We start from the raw sequence: 19,236 nt of genomic DNA, 5'->3' as shown, positions 1-19,236 counted from the left end.
AGGTGGCGGCGTTCGATCAACACGTGGACAATTTGATTGAAAGTGGTCCCGTCTGGAGAGGCCCATGTATGTTTGTGGACCGCTTTCCGCGCAAACCAGGTACTTGCAACAACCATTTCGTGTGACACTGCTAATTGAATAATCCGCAGTCCGTTATCATTTGTATTTTGGTGTAAGCTATGGTAACCAGCGTATCGCCTGAATACGGGCTCCTTCCCTTCTTGGCTGTTAAAATCCCCAAGTATGATTTTAATATCATATCTGGGGCAGGCTTCGAAGGTTCGTTCTACTGCCTCGTAGAAGGTATCCTTCCCCGACTCTGCAGTCTCCTCTGTAGGGGCGTGGACGTTAATGAGGCTTATATTTCTAAACTTGAATCGCAAGCGTAGAGTGCATAGCCGTTCGCGTATGTTTTCAAAGCCGATAACAGCAGGTTTCATTTTTTGGCTGACTAAGAAAACTACTCCGAGCACATGATTTACTGGATGGCCGCTATAATATATGATGTAGCGGCTCTTCTCCAGGAAACCGTTGTTGTGGCTTCGTAACAAGTTGTCTTCCGTGTAGGGTTGTCAGCCCTGCCCAAGCCCCAACCTGGAGGACCAATTGGTACAACTTGTTCCGTTTTTAGGAGCGGGAGACTCGCCTTCATCCTCCTCCGTCTGCAGCTTTTCGTTAAGACAGAGCTCCCAGCGGTCTTCACGTGGAGGAGTTTTCTTGCTTCTCTCGTAATTTCTCTACAATGGATGCAATACCAAATCGCACTCAAATGTGCTCAGATCGGCCGTGAAGTTGGAAGCACTATGAAGAACGGCGGAAATTTCTACTTAGTACTCAGAGAATACTGATACAGTGACAAGCACCGCAAATTAACTTTGTTTTCCTTATTTTGTTCTCAATTTATTAAGGTAACAACACTCAATAAAATCCAATCCAATCTAATAGTTCTTTACGACAAAATTCTAATACATATTGTTTCACCATTTTACCAAATTTTAGCTTCGTTTTTTTTTTCGATTAGAAAAAATATTTTCCATTCCATATTTTCATTTAACACATTCGCGCCTTTGAATTTAGCACAGAACTGAAAAAAACTTTTATTCGACTCGACTTCACCACGACAGAATGCCAACACTCCAGCCCTCAATCACCCATCATCTGACAATGCTGCCAATAGTGCCGTCGCCAACTCCCGGCCGTGCAGCCAAGCGAGAAGAAAGAAAAGAAGAAAAAAACGAAACGACATCGTCGTCGCGTTTTGACAGATCTTCTTAAAAGTCTGCCACAACATCACGAGAGCAATAAAAGTAAATAAATATCGGGCCCACATCTCCCCAGAAACTTGTGAAAAATGCAAAAATCCTAAGTGAAGTGAGCCGTGTGCACGTCCGTGCCGTTTGTAACCGCGTGAAATGAGTGCGTGCCGCGATTTTTCCACGGGAAATGTTCGCAGCGAAATCTCGTTTTCTAACTTTTGCTCTTGGCTGCTGCTGCTCTGGTCGTTGTCGTTGTCCTCTGCATCCGTGTTGCCGTGGTTTCGGTCGTCGTCCGCCCGTCTGTGGCCCGCCGAGGAACTATTTTGAAGGCTTGGAATTTTCAACGCGGCCGTCGTGGAAGTGGTTGCCGTCGCGATCGCGGTCTTCTGGGCAGTTGGCGCCTTCGGCGAGTTTTGCTCCTTCCGAGATTTCTCTGCGGTCGCGAGTGTGTCTGACGACGAGTGGTGGCTGGCTGGACGTTTGCGTTGACAGTGGCTGTGCCCGCGGAGGTGCGAGCCTGGTGTCCTGCCGCCTGGCCCAGTGAGATGTGGTGCGGTGACCGTGCGTGAGCAAAGGAGTCTACGTGTCGCGGGACCTGCAGTGTGCGTGCAGGTCGAGGTCCTGGCTAGCCCGCTCCAGGAAACCCAGCCCCGGATCGCTGCCGTGAAGTGGTTGTTTGTGCGCCAAAAACTGGACGAAAGCCGAATCGGAAAATTGCTTTTCCGCCGCAACGCCAATGAGTCGTCGACAGTCTGTGGACCGTCCAGGTGCGTGCAGCCTCCCAGGCTCTGGGATGTCCTTAGGTTTACGTTCTGATTTTGCAGCTGAAAGTGCTTACGGCACTTTCTCCGCTTCTTGTGCAAGTGGTTCTGGTCGTTTCAGGCTGACTCGGCCGCCGTGGCCGACCCAGGTAAGTGGCAGAGGTGGCCGCCGCCGGACACCTGAGTGCATCGCGGATGCAGGAAAATTCACCTTCGCCGAAGGAGAAAAGCCTCGGCGCTGATCATGCACGAACGGGCTGCGAAGAATTTCATTTTCATCTCCCTCCGCGCGGCTGCTGTGCTAAAAATAAAACGCATATTTTCGGTGCGTTGTCGCCGTTCCGCTCGCTCTGGCGGCTGCTCGCCTAGCGCCAGCTCGCTCTGCTCCACTCCGCCTGGCACAGAGCGTTTCGTATTGAGTGCGCTCGTGCTGCCCGATGCAAATTTCCACTTGCCTGTGCCTCCGTGCGCTGCCGTGTGTGTATCTTTTCTCGCTATTTAACCTTTAATTCGTTTTTAATCGCAGTCCCGTTTGGGGCCATGCACCCGTGGGCTCGTCCGCCGCGCGGCCAACTTGGCGCTCGCCGCGGGCCGTGCGGTTCCGCAACATTTACCTTTTTGCGCCAAATCAACAAACATTTGTTTTGGGCACTAGCGCCAGGTAGTGGTGCGATGACGACGACGATAGCTGGGCGATGAGCGAAAGTTGGAAAAGTGGCACAGTACGTCGAGCACGAGACCCAGTGTGGTGTGTGCACTACGCGCAGGCGGCAACCCTCGAATAGAAAGTGTCGGTCCGTCGCCATTGTTGACGATGCGCCTCGACCGTCGTCTTTGCTCTGTGTTTTGATGATTTTCGTCCCGCGCTCGAGCAGTGGCTCGCAACGAGATTTTTAGGAGAGATTTTCTGCTTTCGGGAGGAGTGGTAGGTCCTGAATGAAGTGAATGGGCTCCTCGTGTGGTCTGGCCGCGTGATATGGCTCCTTCGATTCACTTCGCCAGGTGTCAATTGGAGAAGGAGATGGTTCCTGGCGACCCTAATTTGATGTGTTCCGCATGAATTGAGGCACAAGAGCGGATGAAATATAAACAAATAAATAATCTTCAGCATGAGCAGGAGGTTTTCGAAATGGATTTTCAGCCAACAGAGAAGGAATCTTTGCCCCCTAAGCGATCCTTGAAGAATCTTAAAAATTGGCCAAGGATAGATGGGCGAGATTTCGGTCAGGTGGAGTTCGCTCACTTTGTTGAAGTTTATGCAAATCATAGTTGAAGTTTGAACTTAAACGTGATGTTGGCGTAAGGAGAATGGATGGCCTAAAACACTCTTCGCGAGGCCCCAGATTCTGTGTAAACCTTATTTGACAGCTGTCATAATTGATGGCCACCTGGGTTGAAATTTCAGAAAATATCGGAAATCGTTTGCCTAATCCAGAGAAATGTCTTCGATGGTATGGTCGTGTAATTCGTGCTGATCAGAACTCACTAGCTAAGATGTTAACCTGAAGTCGGAAACGACCAAGGGGCCGACTGAAGCAATGATGGCTTGATACGCTGGATTTGATGATTTGGTGATTTGACAGTTTCTCGACTTATCGAGGAAAATTGCGAATTTGATTCAAGCGAGCTAAATGGATCAAAGGCTAAAGAAATAGGGGAAAATCGGATACCTTTTGTCTTGAAAATGATCACGAATTATACGGTTGCTATTCGCAATTTGAACCTTTGAAGATTCTCAACTCAATCTCCGCAAGAGAATTTAATGATTATGCGTTGCGCAGTCTCATTTCTCCTCTTAATTATACTACTAGGAGGGAATGGTAGTTTCAGCGTTTGTGGATCATTCCATGTAATCGTGTTCTAGGGATCCCAATAAAACGTGCGAGGATTGTAGCCCGTCGCACGAAATAAAGATTGTAACGTTATTGTGTCGGAGACCTCAGCCGTCGAACCGCCTGGCTTCCACTTCTACTTATTAGAGGCGTCTAATTTTGGAGGAGCAATGATTTTACCAAGAAAAGCCTTTTAAGCTAGATGCATGGAGACTACATACAAACAGGGGGTTAGTCTTTCGGCGTATTGCTTGAATTTGTCTGGTGGAAGAAAAGTATCGCTCGTGTTCGAAGTTCTTCATTCACTTGCGGGTGAAGAATTCCATGCATTTTTTTGACGCTGTTGCTATCGCGGAAGTGATGCAAGGGATGGGGAAACATAAAGAAGAAAACCATCTAGGTGTCATCGATTCAAGCTGTAGTAGCCTACCTCGTACCTAACCTGCGTACATACAATAACATACCGTGTCGCTTAGAGACTAGATTTGCTCTTCCTGTGTATAATCTTCTTAGTTAGATGTCAAGTTCGGTCTACTTGGCCCATTGTAACGTAACGTATCGCAGGATTTCCGTTAGTGGATGCCTGATGCGTCCATAGGCGGGCATTCACATAGGAAATGTTCCTTGGATTCCGCTTCCTCATTACAGGACGGACACGTATCATCTTGAGTAATTCCTATTCTGAACATATGGCGTGTCAGAATGCTCACAATACTCCTGCAAGTCCTCTTGCTTTTCGGTAGAATAAATTTTGCGATACGCTTGTTTGGTTCTGACAGGAAAAGTTTGGTGTGTCTGGCAGCATTTAAGCTATGCCATCTGTTATTGTTAGCTTTAGTCAATACTATCGGTACTCCAATGGCTGGTTTCGGTTCCGGAATGGGAGAGATTGACCCCTCTTTCGCTAAAGCATTCTAGATTTAATTTCCCTGTACGCCACAGTGACCAGGTACCCAGAGTAGCTCCACCATATTGAATCTAGAGATAGAGTTCAAACGGTTTCTGCATTCCTGGGCGATTTTCGAGGTGATCAAAGGACTACTTAACGCCCTCAATGCAGCCTAGCTATCACTGCAGATTGCGATGCATATCCCAAAAGAAAATCCCACTTCCGGCTTCTATTCGAGGGGTAGACTCCGGCTTCAGAGCCCTGTTCTGTTTTTGAGTCATCGGTGTAGGACTTCCTAGTTCTCTCTACGTTTCATGGTACCTTAATATCTTCCACCAAAAGATGATAGGGGACACGAGCATCGGAAAGAATTGTAAGAATTGGATTCAGTAAAAAGAAGCTTTTTATCTAGAATGACTCCCAGATATTTCACTTCTTCGGATAGTTGAAGGATAGTATCCCTTATCTCAGGGAGGCAAATTCCATCAAGTTTTCTCCTTTTTGTGAATAATACCATTGTGGCTTTGTTTGGATTAACTGAAAGACCATGTCTGGGGCACCAACTGTCTATCAGATCAACGGCACGTTGTATATTTTTACACATCGATCCCGATGGACAGCAAGTACAGCCAGCTTGAGCATGTATCGACAGATTTCGCAGTTCGCATAGTAGTGAGTCGATCAGCAAACTCCACAACCACTTTCGCAGTGTTCCAATTCGCCTTGCATCACTTGCGTGTTGAAGGAGTTGCAAGAACCTTCAACTCTCCCCGTTCTCTCACCCGTTCTTCCCAGTGGTGCACTTCCAATAGGGTTTGTACCGATTCCAGTCTGGAGCGCATGAAAGTATCATCCGGTTTTCTAAGAGATTCCAACTTAGCCGACTCATCCCTTTTAAGGACTCTGCACAACCTTGAAGTCTCTTTTTCGCCTTCCAGTTTCTCACGCTTTAAAGGCGTCTCGTTTCAAACACCTAACGAGCATTTTGTATTTTACGCTATGAGTTCAGGAAGTTTAACCAATCTTCGTTCTTATTACTTTTGCAAGCAGGGTTCAGAAATGGCCTGGCTGATTTTCTGAGTTTTTGCAGTTCCTGGTTCCACCAAAGAATCGTTTTGTCGCTTTGGTCTTGGGAAATTGGACAAGCACTCTAAAACTGTGCAGTTCAGAGTTTCCAATTCATTTTCCAGCGTCAAAGGAGTTCCTAATCGCCTAGAGAGCTGCACTTTATTGCCAAGAAGTTTTTGGAACTTGGTCCAATCTGTTTAATTAGGCTTCCGTCTTTGTACTGCAGGCTGTTCGCCCGCAATAGTCAGATTGAATTCTAGGTATTGGTGATCTGACAGTGAGATCTCGACTAGCACTCGTCAGTGTCTAACTCTAACACTTTTGAGGCACAGATTGTTAGGTCAATTACTTCGCTTCTTCTCGGTCCCACGAACGCAGGGGCGCACCCTACGTTTGCAGTCATAAGACCAGCTGAAGTAAAGAAATCAAATAGCTTCTCTCTTGAATTGCATTTGCTACTGCCCCAACAAATATGTTGATCATTTCCATTGCAACCTATTAAGATTCTGCTTACGCTACCAGATCCCTAAGTTCTTACGTCGGTGGAAGGGAGGGTAAATAAGCGGAGGCAACTATGATGTTTTTTCTCTCGCCATTAATCTGATATCATCGTACAATGACCGTAACTAAGTCCTGGGAACAGAATTATTTCAGCATGGTTGCCTCTAATCGTTTTGACATCAGCCCACAAGCTCTCGGTCTTATGGATCTTTCATCGTAGAAAATGTTAGTCCCCTTTACTGATTCAATGCCACAAATTCTATTAAATCGAACCCATGGCTCTTGCACCAGAAAAATGTGGGAGCAGTCCTGCAGCTGTGTCAGCCTCGCATGTTGCAGATTAATTTGACTAATCTTTATGTTTTTCGACATAAACTTAGCCTAATGTGTTATGATTGCCCCACACTGTATCGCCAGGGACTCGATCCCCTCGTATTTGATTTCTCTGATAAAAGTCGCACTTGGAGCTACAGCAGTTCCGATGTCCTGATTCATGAAAAATCTCATCTGGTCCCGCGGGGCATTCGTATATTTTCCAATTAGCACCTTGATTGGTTTGTGGTGCGAACCTCATATTGCACTGTATGCACTATCCTCCGCGCGCAGCTCCATTGTGCGAGAGTGCACCAACGATACTGCAATTTGCTCTATATTGCGTGAGTCGAAGATCATCATTGTTCTTCGCTCTTAAAGTGGAGATGAAGCTCTACAATTTTCTGATATGATTGAATTTCAATATATATAGGAAAAAGTGGAAGACCATATGGTGACTTCCCCCGAGCACATTCAGACTCTTTTGGTCCAGTTCGAATACAAGTTGAAACCCTCCACGTTTGTAGATTTGTCCTTCCTGGCATTCATGAACTTTACCCTCCAGAGTTCAAAGTCCATGCCCGGATTCTGTTCACTCAGCACGTGGATGAGGTCCTCTGTCTTCCTTCGAGGGCTAGGTAATCAACATCCGACATGTTCTGTTCTGCGCAACTTAGTGTTCACAATAGTGAACTTGGGCCGACCGCCAGAACTCAAAGCCGGGATTACCTGCTGGAGCCACTCTAAGGCAGCTGCGTCAGTGCACTCTAAATAGAGAAACCCATCGTGAAAACTTTGATTGTTAAATCTTGGCTTCGTTTCAGGCTCCAGCCTTTTTTTCACAGGCATTGTCCCTCTGCCATTTTACTGTCCTTGAAAGAAACTCCCACGACAGTAGTCAGAATTGAGGCTGCTGCTTGCGTATATGTCGTCTTCCTTCCTGCCTTCGTGTCCTTATTCCTATGGGAAGGATTAGCTTCATTGAGATCTCTCCCACTGATTTGATCACTTCCCGGCACACCGGTACAAATCCCCGCGGGACACGTGGATGTAAGTCCTGGTGCGGAGCACAATGAAGCGTTGGCCACAACAGATGTGTTGGTTTTACGTTTTTGAGCGCATTACCGCTGACAAAAGACTTTATCTCTACCTTTTGCCGAAGATTCCGCTTCCTTGCGTCCGATTTCTCTGGACGTTACCGCACCTAGTGGGACAACCACGTCCATGTCCTCACTCCCAAGGAGCTTCATCTTCCTTCGCAGTATCCTCTTCTGCCGCCAGCTTGAGGCTTTTCCAGGTTCACGGTGTCCGGGCCGTTTGCATCTATTTCCACATACCGTCGTTAAGCCAGTAGCATCAACGTCACCAGTTTCCCTTTCTTCCGCTCATCCCGGTAAGGGTGAAGGAGAAGGTTCTGGCAGCCTGCGTAAATTCACATAACTAAAATATTGATACCCTTCTCTTTGACAAAATCACAAAGTTCTTGGAAGACAGCAGGAAACAGTCCTGCAATTATGCCAACTTTGTTGTCAGTAGAAAGAAAGAGTCTTTGCCAGAATAGGTTCCCCGCGGTTATCAGTTCGTCTTCACCTTCCACCACCTTCAGATTCCTTTGAATATTGTCATACCTGGTTGTACAGCAACGATCATGTCCCCCTCATTGTTAAGGAGGTTCGCTTTCTTCCGCAATTGTGTTGGTCGGGCGCCTCCCTAGGTTTGCGGTGTTCGATCCGCATAAATTACACATCCAATTGAAGGCCAATTGCGTTCACTAGCTTCCTTTTCTTCCATTTTTTTCTGGTAGACATGGACAAGAAAGTTTTGACACGCAAGATTTAGCCTCTAGTTCCCGTCCGTGTTTGAATTTTCGTCTGCCTTGGCTTCTTCCGGAGAATTTAGGCAATTATGGTGCGCAAGGATTGACTGTGGATCCTTCAATGTAGAACATCCTAACTTTCTTTCCTGAACTAATGTCACAGATTTTGTTCAACTTAATCTACGGCATTTATTTTAGAAAGATATAATGGCACTCTTGCAGGTTTGTCACCTTTGCTAACAGTAAAAAGGAAAAGATTTCAATTCTGATGAGATAAGCGTACACATTTGTAATAAAAACAGTTAGGAAAGTACGCTGTCATCAGTGTAGACCCCACTGGAATCACCAGGTTTTCATTCATAATCTACCTTGAAAGATTCTGTCACCTTTGATTTGATTTCTTTGATCATTCGCAAATAGTCTCGTCCTTTCACGGAAAATATTCTTCGGCTAAGGCGCGTTGTCCAGTTTGCGGTGTCCGTTCATCACAGATGTAATCCCATTAACTAACATTAAGTCAGTTACATTTTCGTTTCCAACTTGTTTTTCTCTCGCTTCTTCTGCTGAAGGTGACAGGAATGATTCCAGTAAATAGGATTGAGCCTGTAGTTCCGCCACCAGTGCGAACTCCCTGTGGTTCTATCAATGTATACCACTGAAGGTGATGCAATTTACTTTCCCAGGAAAAATTGGGACATCATGTGAGGACTGTCCTTGACCAACCTCAGACTTTTTTGGTCCAACCAAAAACCAAGTTCTATGTCTGTAGACGCTCTATCCTGTTTAGCTTGGCTTTCACGATGGTGAACTTAGGAAGATTGCGATGACTTATTGGAAAGGTTGTTTTATGAAACCACTTTGAGGCAGATGGTAAAGTATTATTTGTCTCCTTCGATGTCCCACACTGGGCGCCATATCTCAAAATTTAGGAAAAATGAAGCTGCGCAATCTGTTGGGCCGAAAAAAACTCATGTCCACGATACAATTTCATCCTAAAACTTGGGCAACCACTGCCACTTTTGACCATTCAGGCTATAGTGATTTTCCTCCTCCCTTTTCAAAGGGTTTGCGAGCGTTTATGACAAGAAAAACTGTTCTAAACGTGCCAATAGTCAGTCAACTCTCGGTTGGGGTATTGATGTGAGGCTGTTTAGCAGCAATTTGAAATGAAAACGTGGTCTTCTTCTGCCTGCAATCGGGATAAGTCCGTGCTGGATGGAGTGGAGCTCCTGATGTGTCAGTTGGTTTGACTTGCACTTGAAAGGCAGGTACCCTAGGTTTAGCTGCCGTGTCTTCCTAAGCGATGGGAGTAACTTGCGTTGGTGCCGAAGGATAATTCGCTATTCTCGATAGTGCGAGGACTTGTCTTAAGGTGTGCAGTGCGGCCAAATACGAAATCGTTTCATTTCAGAGAGGACTCTCTAGCGCCGGACCGATGAAGGCTCCAAAAGACATCGTCAAAACCGGGGTACCTCAGAATTCGATATTGGGTCCCTGCTGTGGAATGTCATGTATAATGGAGTGCTCCTGTTTCTGGCCCCCGGCGCTTGACCAATGACCTGGTTGTACTTGTTGCAGAGAGTAGAGACTGTAGTTGATTTCAGAGAATGTGGAGGTTTATGCAACGGAGGCAATGAAAGCGGAGAAGATCAGGCCGGAGGCGCTTGAAAACTCCAAGGGAAAAAAGCTGGTGAATTCGGCTTACTGATTGACGGCTCTAAGGGTGTGCAGCGCTTTAAAATCAAATCAACAATCATTATTGGTGATGGCGAGTATGATCCCAGTCGACATTCTAGCGAAAAAAATGAGTGTGCTGTACCATGCAAGACGTATGGAGGGACACATAGAACGCAGGAATGCGCCGAGGTTAAAGTTGCATGCAATGCAGATGGAACGATCTTTCGGAAATTCGATTGTGGCTTGAGCGGAAAAATGGGGAGACCTATTATATAACGGAATTCCTCACGGGACATTGCTGTGGGTCGGATAATTCCCCGAATTGTCCTGCATGCAATGGCATATCGGCCAACTATATGGGTGCCGGTAAGGATACGCGAAAAAAGATATGGATGAATGTGAATGAATAAATGGATTCAGCAAGTGTGATGAATAAATTCCAAAGTTATCTGCTTTTCCATGGACGAGGTATTCTACTCTCTGATTAAGTGATGGGTTCGTCTAAAAGCCTCAGCGTTTTACCGTATATAAGCTCAGCGAAAGTGTTCGTCATTTTGTCCCAAGATTGAGCTATGATGGCGCTTCTTAAAGTCTTGAACAACCATTCCTCTGATCATTGCCTTATGGCTGGTAACAAGTTGTCCTGATGTGCCGAGTATGAGTACTTTGTACAAACTTTCCCAACAACTTTAAGTTACGTCTCCAAGCAAAACAACAAATAATTTGCTTGTAATGCCACGTCCGCGCTTCAAAAAAAAGGTTTCGAATCTCAACCACCCAAGACCACACCGGGAACTCTGTTGTGCTGCTACTGCGCTTTCGCACCTTTCTCCACCATTCAATCCCCCAAACTCGATCGGAAATCTTCTTTTCTTGCTGTCTCCCAACGTCACCACCATTATCATCTCCGCGGTCATAGCTCGGTGGCGGGCCTCTTTCGAAAACTTTTCCGTCCTCCACTCTGACACCGTGCATGCGGGGCCCATGAGCCCCAACGTGCGTGACTCTGTAACTTTCGGCACTAGAGCGCTCAACATAAACAAACCATAAATGAAAATGTTACTAGCACGACTCCATCAGGGCTGGAGAATCCGGCCTGAGTCCCATGCACATTGTTTTGGGGCTGCGTCAGGCTCTCCGTCCGTCGTTCCGGCCTACACAACGTCGCCGGCCTGCAATTCTGATAAAACTTTTCAATGGAGCCAATTGGGGCATTCCGTATTCCGTATCGCTCCCAAGCAAGCCTGCACATGGGCTCCGTCATTTCTTTTTTCAGACAAGACCAGACCGCCCGAGCCCGTGCCATAATGGGTTTTGTTTACAAGTTGTCAATTCGAGTCTTGGACTCGATTTGATGAATTTTATTGTGGCGAAGCTGACGGCAATGTCGTGCGGTTAATATGTTTGTGATAAGTCGCCTCGAAGCGTTTATTTTCGAGCCAAGCTATTTTTGGACGGGTTTTCCGTTGGTGATTGTGGAATTCAACAGGTTCCATGCATTTCTGCAATTAAGACTGGTCGAGGGAATCTTATTTGAGCATTGAGTCATGTTGCTTGGCTGCGTTAATTTGATTAGATGATTATGGCTTTATGTGGCCGTGGTCGCTACCCCTTTAAGTCATTTTTGACTGCTTCCAATGGATGTGAAGGGAAAAGAACACGGTGGGAAACATGCCATTGTTAAACGAAAGCAATTGCATTTAGAATGACACATGTTTATATTTAATAAGGAAATGTGATTGGGTCCCATTCTGGTCATGGTTATCGTCATCAATCATAAGGGAGTAAAGGCAGTCGAAGTACAATGTGACCTACAGTGTTTCAGGAAAACCTCTGTTTTAGAAAAAAGTGGGGGGAGTAAGAGTAAGCGTTTCGTAAGTAGATCATTAAAGGACATTTAACTCAATGTCTTGCGCTTTCAGGAGAAGGGAGATGTAGTGCTACCCAAAACGATTCGAGTGTTAGAAGTTAAAGGAAACGTATGATAAGTACACGGGAAATGTTTCTGCCATTCCTTCGCGAGTCTTGGTTTAGCGTAATATCCCCTCTTTGGTGCTATCTTTGCCCTAGGTAACCACGTTATCAGATCTTCGCTCCCTTTTCGCAAGCTCTTCCTTGAATGCAGTAATTGAGAATTTTATTCTCAGCTCCCATGAGTTGTAGTTAATCCATCGCTTTGATTTTCTCAACACGTTCCCACTCAGACGGTTCGCAGAGTTCCCTTCATTTCTTGGGATCTTGGGTGGGTTTCCGCTTTGGGGGTGATTTGAAGAAACATCAAGTGCAAACCTGTATAAAAGAATCAAGTCATGTGATAATTTATCTCAACATATTGTTTCCTTGTCCACTTCTTTGAATAGAAAATGAGCTTGTGGGCTCCACCATACGTTTGTGACTACTGCCACTGTCTTTGCTTACCAGTACCAATTTGTAGGTCCCCCCGGGTAGATTATAAACTTTGGTCGCATGTAACATATCCTTTGCAGAAGATCATACTTCCCATCACGTATAGCGTGTCCACTGACCTTGTTCTAAACGTGCATCAGACTCTTAATATAGTTAATCGGTTAAGGCGAAGTCGTCTGCAAAGCCCCCTTTAGTGAACTCCGCTGGGACAGGCAGGGCAAGTACGTCATTGTACGTTAAATTCTAAAAGGAAGGGTTCTACCAGAGTGATCTTAAATACGACCGTGCATTCCTCAGATCCATCTCCAAAATATAGCTCTCTTCAAGTTTCGCCAAATAGCTCAGAGCCCCACTGTCACCCATAGGTCTGTTGGGTACATTAGCTTCATTGAATTGAAGCCATTATTGATATTCTGCACCAACATCCCATAGCTTTCGTAACATAGCAGCGCTCCTCGTACTAACCCCACTACCATGCCCGTCGCGCCAACTGTAGGTTGAACTCGCCAAACCCATATTGGTTCTTTGAGAATCCAACTCCATCTTCGATGATGGGGAGAAGCTTCTAGATTCATCGTTTCAGGAGTATCCTCATGGTATTCAGGAGGCATAACAAGTGATATGAAGATAGCCGACCCTATTTGAGATTTCGGTAGCAACCTTTGTGTTCCGCTTAGTGCAGCAAATACTTCTTCAAGTATGCATACTTCGAATGTTTCAGCGAACTTATCTGTCATCTGGAGTGCCGTCTAGGCGTCGCATATCTACCTCGAACTGCTGGTATCACGAAGGCGTCAAGGGAGTAGCGTTTGCAATGATGTGCTGCATCCTTCAAGGAGAGAATAAGGCTTGCTAATAGCTTCCCTTAAAAGCCTCAGATCGTTACTGTGGAACCTTCCTCTTTTAGATTCTCTATCACCTTCACCTTATTCTGCTCCTGCTCATGTGGTGCCTCAGTTTATTCCGGGGTTGCCAATATTCCCGTCCCAGCTTTCAAAGATACGGTTTCTTCTGGCCGACTGAAACGTCCTTCTCGTTTGAAGACATAGAGATGGCAGCTGAGCGACTTCGACATTCAATTCATACTTCAAACATCGGCCTTTTGATCTGCATTACTCTTCACTTCGATGCTCGCCATCCTATTGAGGGCTCCATAAGCCATGACTTCTCGATTTCTTTTAGTAAGGAGGCCATCTGCTTCCAATTTATTTTCCTAATCTATAAAAGGATTGTCCCGTGGTCGCTATGTGTGTGTTCTTGCTAACAAGCCAATCCATATCTGTTGTTCCCTTTTCCGAAGCTTCCAACATTAGCTTGCACTGTGTTTTGTTTTGAGAAAGTCTCGAATAAAACTTGAGCTCTCATATTCGTCTACCTGCTGCCCCAATTTACAAGCTGGTCATTTAAATCTCCAACTGCAATTTTTGGCAGTTTTTATGGTCCTTATTTAACGACTTGCTGACTGCGGCATTCACAGACTTTTAGTATCTGAGAATGTCTTCCAAATGTAACAAGTTCACAGACTCTTCATCGAAGAAATCCTTTTCGAGGTATGTTTTTCTAATGCCTGAGGACGCCGGGCAGCCTCATACAAGGCCATTTCCTCCCTATTTTTTCCACGTGAAAATTTCAAGGATCAGTGTTTGATAAACCCCCTACTCGGCTTTGCATGTCCTTAACGGAGAGTCCAGTCCCTATGATGCATCTACCATAGCCCTATTTATATCAGGTGGATTTCAACCTTGAATAAAATGAGTGGGGTGTAGCTGCCTTAACTATCATTATTAGTGAACATAACTAGCCCAGCCTTCTTGACGTACACCGTGAGTCTATTACGTGGGTACCATCTGGGGATTTTCTGCACAGTTTCGTTAGATGGTTACGTACCCTCTAAGCAAACTTGCCAATAATTAATGCTGTTAGATCTCCCGCAAATGCTGGTGCAAAGACTGCTGTATCCTCTAAGAGCTGAAAGAAGGTGGTCACTTTCAGAGCCGTAATAAGGGAGCGGAACCCTGTTCTGTGCATATGACGGTTGTGATTGCTCCCACACCGCGGATAGAGCTCTTTGTGGTTTTACCGCGTGGAGTTTCGCTGTCGTAAGTAGGTGTTAGGTATCAGTGGCCGCTCCGAGGAGCCCAATTGGTGCTGTGATGCGCCGTTTTGATGCCACAAACTCCTATGGCCATGACTATTGCGATAAGAACAAGGAGGCAGAGCCAAGTCTGCTCAGATCTTCAGAGCCAGCATTCACGAACGAAAGCAGCTCTTTCACCCTGCAGCTAGAGATCTCTTTGCGATCTTCTTGCCTAGTGTCCGTATCCTGGCTCTAACTAGAGCTGGTCAATCGCAATGAAAGTGAATGAGGGTTTCTTCCTCTTCTCCACGCTTCGACAATGCGAATTGTAGGATATGCTGAGTCTGGTATGGTCAACTATGGTCCAGTGCCTCGTGCCGACTGCCGTAATCTTGTATGCATTTCCACGCGTCTGGCACAAGAGCTTTCGCGATCGGGTTTTGTTATAGATGGGCCAAATCCTCGTGGACTTGGCGGTACGCGGCTGGTAAGTAATGCGAATAGATTCTACCCTTCACAGTCGCCAACGGCTGTTGTTCAAAATAACTTTGTTACGCTTGGGGCTCAGATCATGCCTAGCCACTGATGAGAACTACACAAAGGTCAATTTTGTGTTGCCTTTTCCTGGCTGCTGGACGTTGATGGATTAGCTAAGCCGGGTTGACTGTTCTCATGAGACGGTTTGCTGAAGAAGTGGGAGTGGTGCAGCATTGAATGATGTGTCGCGCGACAAATCTTACAGCGCCTTATACTATGGCAAACTTCCACTTGATGCATACCGAGACAGTTAATGCAGAGAGCACAATATGTTGCCAGATGAAATCGTTGATCTGCGTCTAATATCTGGAAATTCGGGGATCCTACAACAAAATGATTTCCTCCACAACAAGAACAGTAGTTTGATTTAAATGATAGCGTTGAATTGACCTCGGGTATCGGCGTTTGGTTGCCAACTGGCTGAGTAAGATTGCAGCTCGACTGATAATTCGCTGATGAATTAGACGTTGGCTTAGACTTGACGAACTGAGCAGAGTTCGAATTAGATGTTTGTGATTTTCCAGTATTGATTCTACCAGCCTGAGTCTTCTCTTTGCCTTTCTGAATTAGCCTACCTTCCATGGTTTCTAGTGCGCGTGCCCGGCACATCAGAAAATTAGTGAGTCGTTCTAACGCTGAATACTCTGTTGCAGATCCCAGTGTGAGCTCCTAGTCCTCACGAGCTTGTAGGTCAAGTCGATAAGTTATGAGATGTACCAGTAGCTGATCCCAATGTTGAACTGGCGATCCTAGTGCCTTAAGTGAATTGAGCACCTCGGTCACTGTGTTGATGACAGTGTCAGTCGAGGTCCTGGACGCCATCCTTGGAAGCGTAAAAAGTCGGTTCAACTGTGCAGAAATGAGAAGCCGCTGGTTCTCATATCTAGTCTGCAAAGCTGTCCAGTCCGAGTTGAACGCCTCATTGGTAATGGCGCTTTAAAGGCTGCTGAGGGTAGAGAGCGAGGCTCCAGCTCGTTTATGCGTACCTTGAGAGCCGATTCCGCTTTGACAAACTGTACCTTGGTTTTTAGATACCAATTTGTCCTTAAAGTAAGGAATCTCTAGAGGCAGTTCGGCATTCGAAGTCATGATTTTCTCATGATCACGAGATATTCTGTCCCAGGCATTGGTAACCATGACCAATTTAGATTCAGCCTCGAAGATGGTAAGCTGAGCAATAGCACCGCTGTCCACTTCTGTGGTCCTCTGGTCCACGTACTCAAAGTTGATCTGTTGGGCTATAATTAATTTTGTAATAGCCATAGTTAACTGATGAGAAGCTGAACTACACTCCACACAGTTTCTTACAAAATGTAGGCTCGAAGGACGAAAAAATGTTCGAGCAACGCTTCAGAAACAATGTTCGAAAAACGCGTTCTTAGAAAAATACTGGGACCGGGCTCCTTAAACTTTCAAACCAAACTCACCGTTGGGTGACGATGATAAAAAAACGAAAGACTAGTATTAATTAATTTTATTGTCCGCCCAAAGCACGATGAGAGGAAAGCACGTTACAAGAGAAAAAAAATAATGCGAAGAGAGCGTCAAAATAATATTGATAGGCGTCAAGCGGTGTTGTAGTTAGAGAACCGCTGTAAATTTATACAAGTTTGGTTCAGAAGAATGATGTCCTGCTGAATTGCCGCTTGAAATCCATTTTGACTTTGTTAAGTCAGCGCTAACGCAGGCAGGGTACTGCCGCGACTACGCGATGAGAAGCGGTAGATTTGGACAACTCTACTAGCCTCTTTTTCCAAATCTAGAGTCACGTGGCCAAGATCCATGACCCAGTGAGAGAGCCAAAAGATGTCAACAGCGTAGTTAAGGGGGTCATCCCGTGTGTCGGAATCGAATTTTTTTTTTTGGCATCAATTATATCTATGATAGATATAGTGTAGAATATATGGGCAAAGTGATTTTTTGATATTGGGAGTCGTTCGGAAATTATAGTGTTAAACATGTGATAAGTCACATGCCAGATTTATACCGATCACCGCAATAAAGCTCGTATTTATCCGATTGACTTCGCTAAAAAGACAAAAATTGAAGCCAAGGCTGTACATCTGTTTCTTGATGAAACCTAAGGTTTATGGGTTAAGTATAGCAGATTAATGGTCAGTTAAGGCTTTATGGCTCAAAATCGCATTCTACTTTTTAAATACGTTTTTCTCGAAACTGCATGTTGAAAATAGGCTGCCACCATATCCCAAAATCTATCCAACGAAATTCTTTCAAATTTTCACGAGTTACTCAGAACATATTTCTACGGTCCGCAAACTAGGATAATTGCGATCCATTCAATAGTTTTTTTTTATTCATTGAAAAAGACGTGAAAAAACACCAAAATTCGCAAAAAAAAGTTTAATGAGGCACCAAAAATTAAGCTTTTATTATTATTTTTTAATAATCCTAGTTTGCGGATTGTAGTTAAGTCTTGACGTTATTTACTTTTTCTTTAAGATGATCGTAGCGCGTTCTAGCGTGGCAGTAGAAAAACACATTTTTTTTTAGATGGGTGTATAAATTGCTCTGTATTTCAATAACGAACTATGCGATCGGGCTGGAAAAATTACTACGCATGCTCAAGATATTAGTTAATATATGGTGAAAAATTCGTATTTGTATCTTCATCCAGTTCTTCACAAAAAATGTGACGACGGCCTTCACACGGGATGACCCCCTTAACAATGCAATGACTGAATGTCAGCCTCCCGAACTCGCTATCCCGAGTTCGAATCCCGGTTCATCTTTGTCGTTCCCCCCTGCTGTAGGTTTATATTTTGCAGAGCATTAAATGTGATTATAATGGAACTGAAACACAGGGACTGTCGATGCCTTGTTCTCCACAATATGGTTGTCATTCACCCCTTGGTGGGACATAGCACGTCAATTACGTCTACGCGCTGTCGTTTATGGTTCGCTGAAATGCGCTTCAATTCCTTCCTGGATTTCCCTAGACGCCCGCATAACTCTACTACTATATTGCGCCAAGCGCTTTTGTGGCGAACTAATGGTATCTAAGGACACAGGGTTCGACTGCATGGCGTAGCCAGCAATTAAATTAAATGTGCCACCTATCCACTACAACTTCTGCCTTCCGCGTAAATGACGTATAGGTGCCACACTTATGCCTCGACCAACTTCTTCGTTTGTAATAATAGCAAGCCAGCGTATTCCAATGATACGCCGCGAATTCTTGGAGTCTTTCTGTGACAGTGGGGGTCACTTTCACACTAGCACAGAACAATCTCAGTTTAATTTGGTGTTAAGATAATTGCATTTCCAGATTTTAGACAAGGCAACGAAAGCGGATCTAGTGCAGTTAATACGTTGAACGACATCAATTCGATGTCACCTTCGGCGGCAATGACGCTTCTTAGATATAAAAGTTGATCAACGATGCTATGCCCACTAATGCAGATAGGGAGAGTACGATGACCCATCAGACTGAGAACCTTTGTTTTTTTGTTGGTTTTATCTTCGCTTCAACTCTACTTGTCTTTTTTTTAAACTCCAGATTCATTTGACCAAGGTCCATACCCTGGCACGAAAGAAAATAGATGTCATTAGCGCAGTCAAGGTATTTGATTATTATTATATTTTCCGGACAAGGCAGCATGAGGAGCATCGATAAAGAGAAGAAATAATATCGGTGTCAAAATGCAATCCTGAAGGACTCCGTTTTGGACCTCAAACTCCTCTGAGATTTTACCTCGATGCAGCACGTGACATTTTGCGCCATCATATATCGCTCTGATAATAGTTATTAGCTTTTCCAGAATGTTCCTCCTGTGTAGAGGACGTCAGATACAATCTCTGTTAAAACTGTCAAAAGTCTTCTCGAAATCGATGAAGAGCAGATAAAGCGAAGATCTAAAATCTGCATACTGTTCCAAAATGATCCGTAGGGTGTTGATTTTTTTTTTTTTTTTGGGGTAGGGTAGGTGAATGCATTTACGCACACAGTGTTGGACTCCCAATTCGGTACGTCGTCGGACTACCAAGTAAACACCTCCCCATCGTCAGAGAGCTAGCCTGGAACCGTTTGTCACATTACTTCGGGCCAGCCCCCGAACTCTCCCACCTTGCGAAGCCGGAGAGGAG

General features: G+C 45.1%; 1 protein-coding gene across 1 annotated transcript in view; it reads left to right on the top strand.

Moving 5' to 3' along the window:
- Window positions 1-1,098: 1,098 nt before the first annotated feature.
- The window catches only part of LOC119653098 (mucin-17), an 80,804-nt gene continuing 62,666 nt past the window's right edge, over window positions 1,099-19,236 (top strand). Inside the window, exon 1 of the mRNA XM_038057606.1 lies at window positions 1,099-2,023. Within this exon, the coding sequence (XP_037913534.1) occupies window positions 1,993-2,023 (31 nt within the window). The 5' untranslated portion in view covers window positions 1,099-1,992. The remainder of the gene's footprint in view (window positions 2,024-19,236) is intronic.

Source organism: Hermetia illucens, chromosome 3 (assembly GCF_905115235.1).
Source record: "Hermetia illucens chromosome 3, iHerIll2.2.curated.20191125, whole genome shotgun sequence".
Taxonomy (NCBI): Eukaryota; Metazoa; Arthropoda; class Insecta; order Diptera; family Stratiomyidae; genus Hermetia; species Hermetia illucens.
This window is presented reverse-complemented; position numbering and strand designations above follow the sequence as displayed.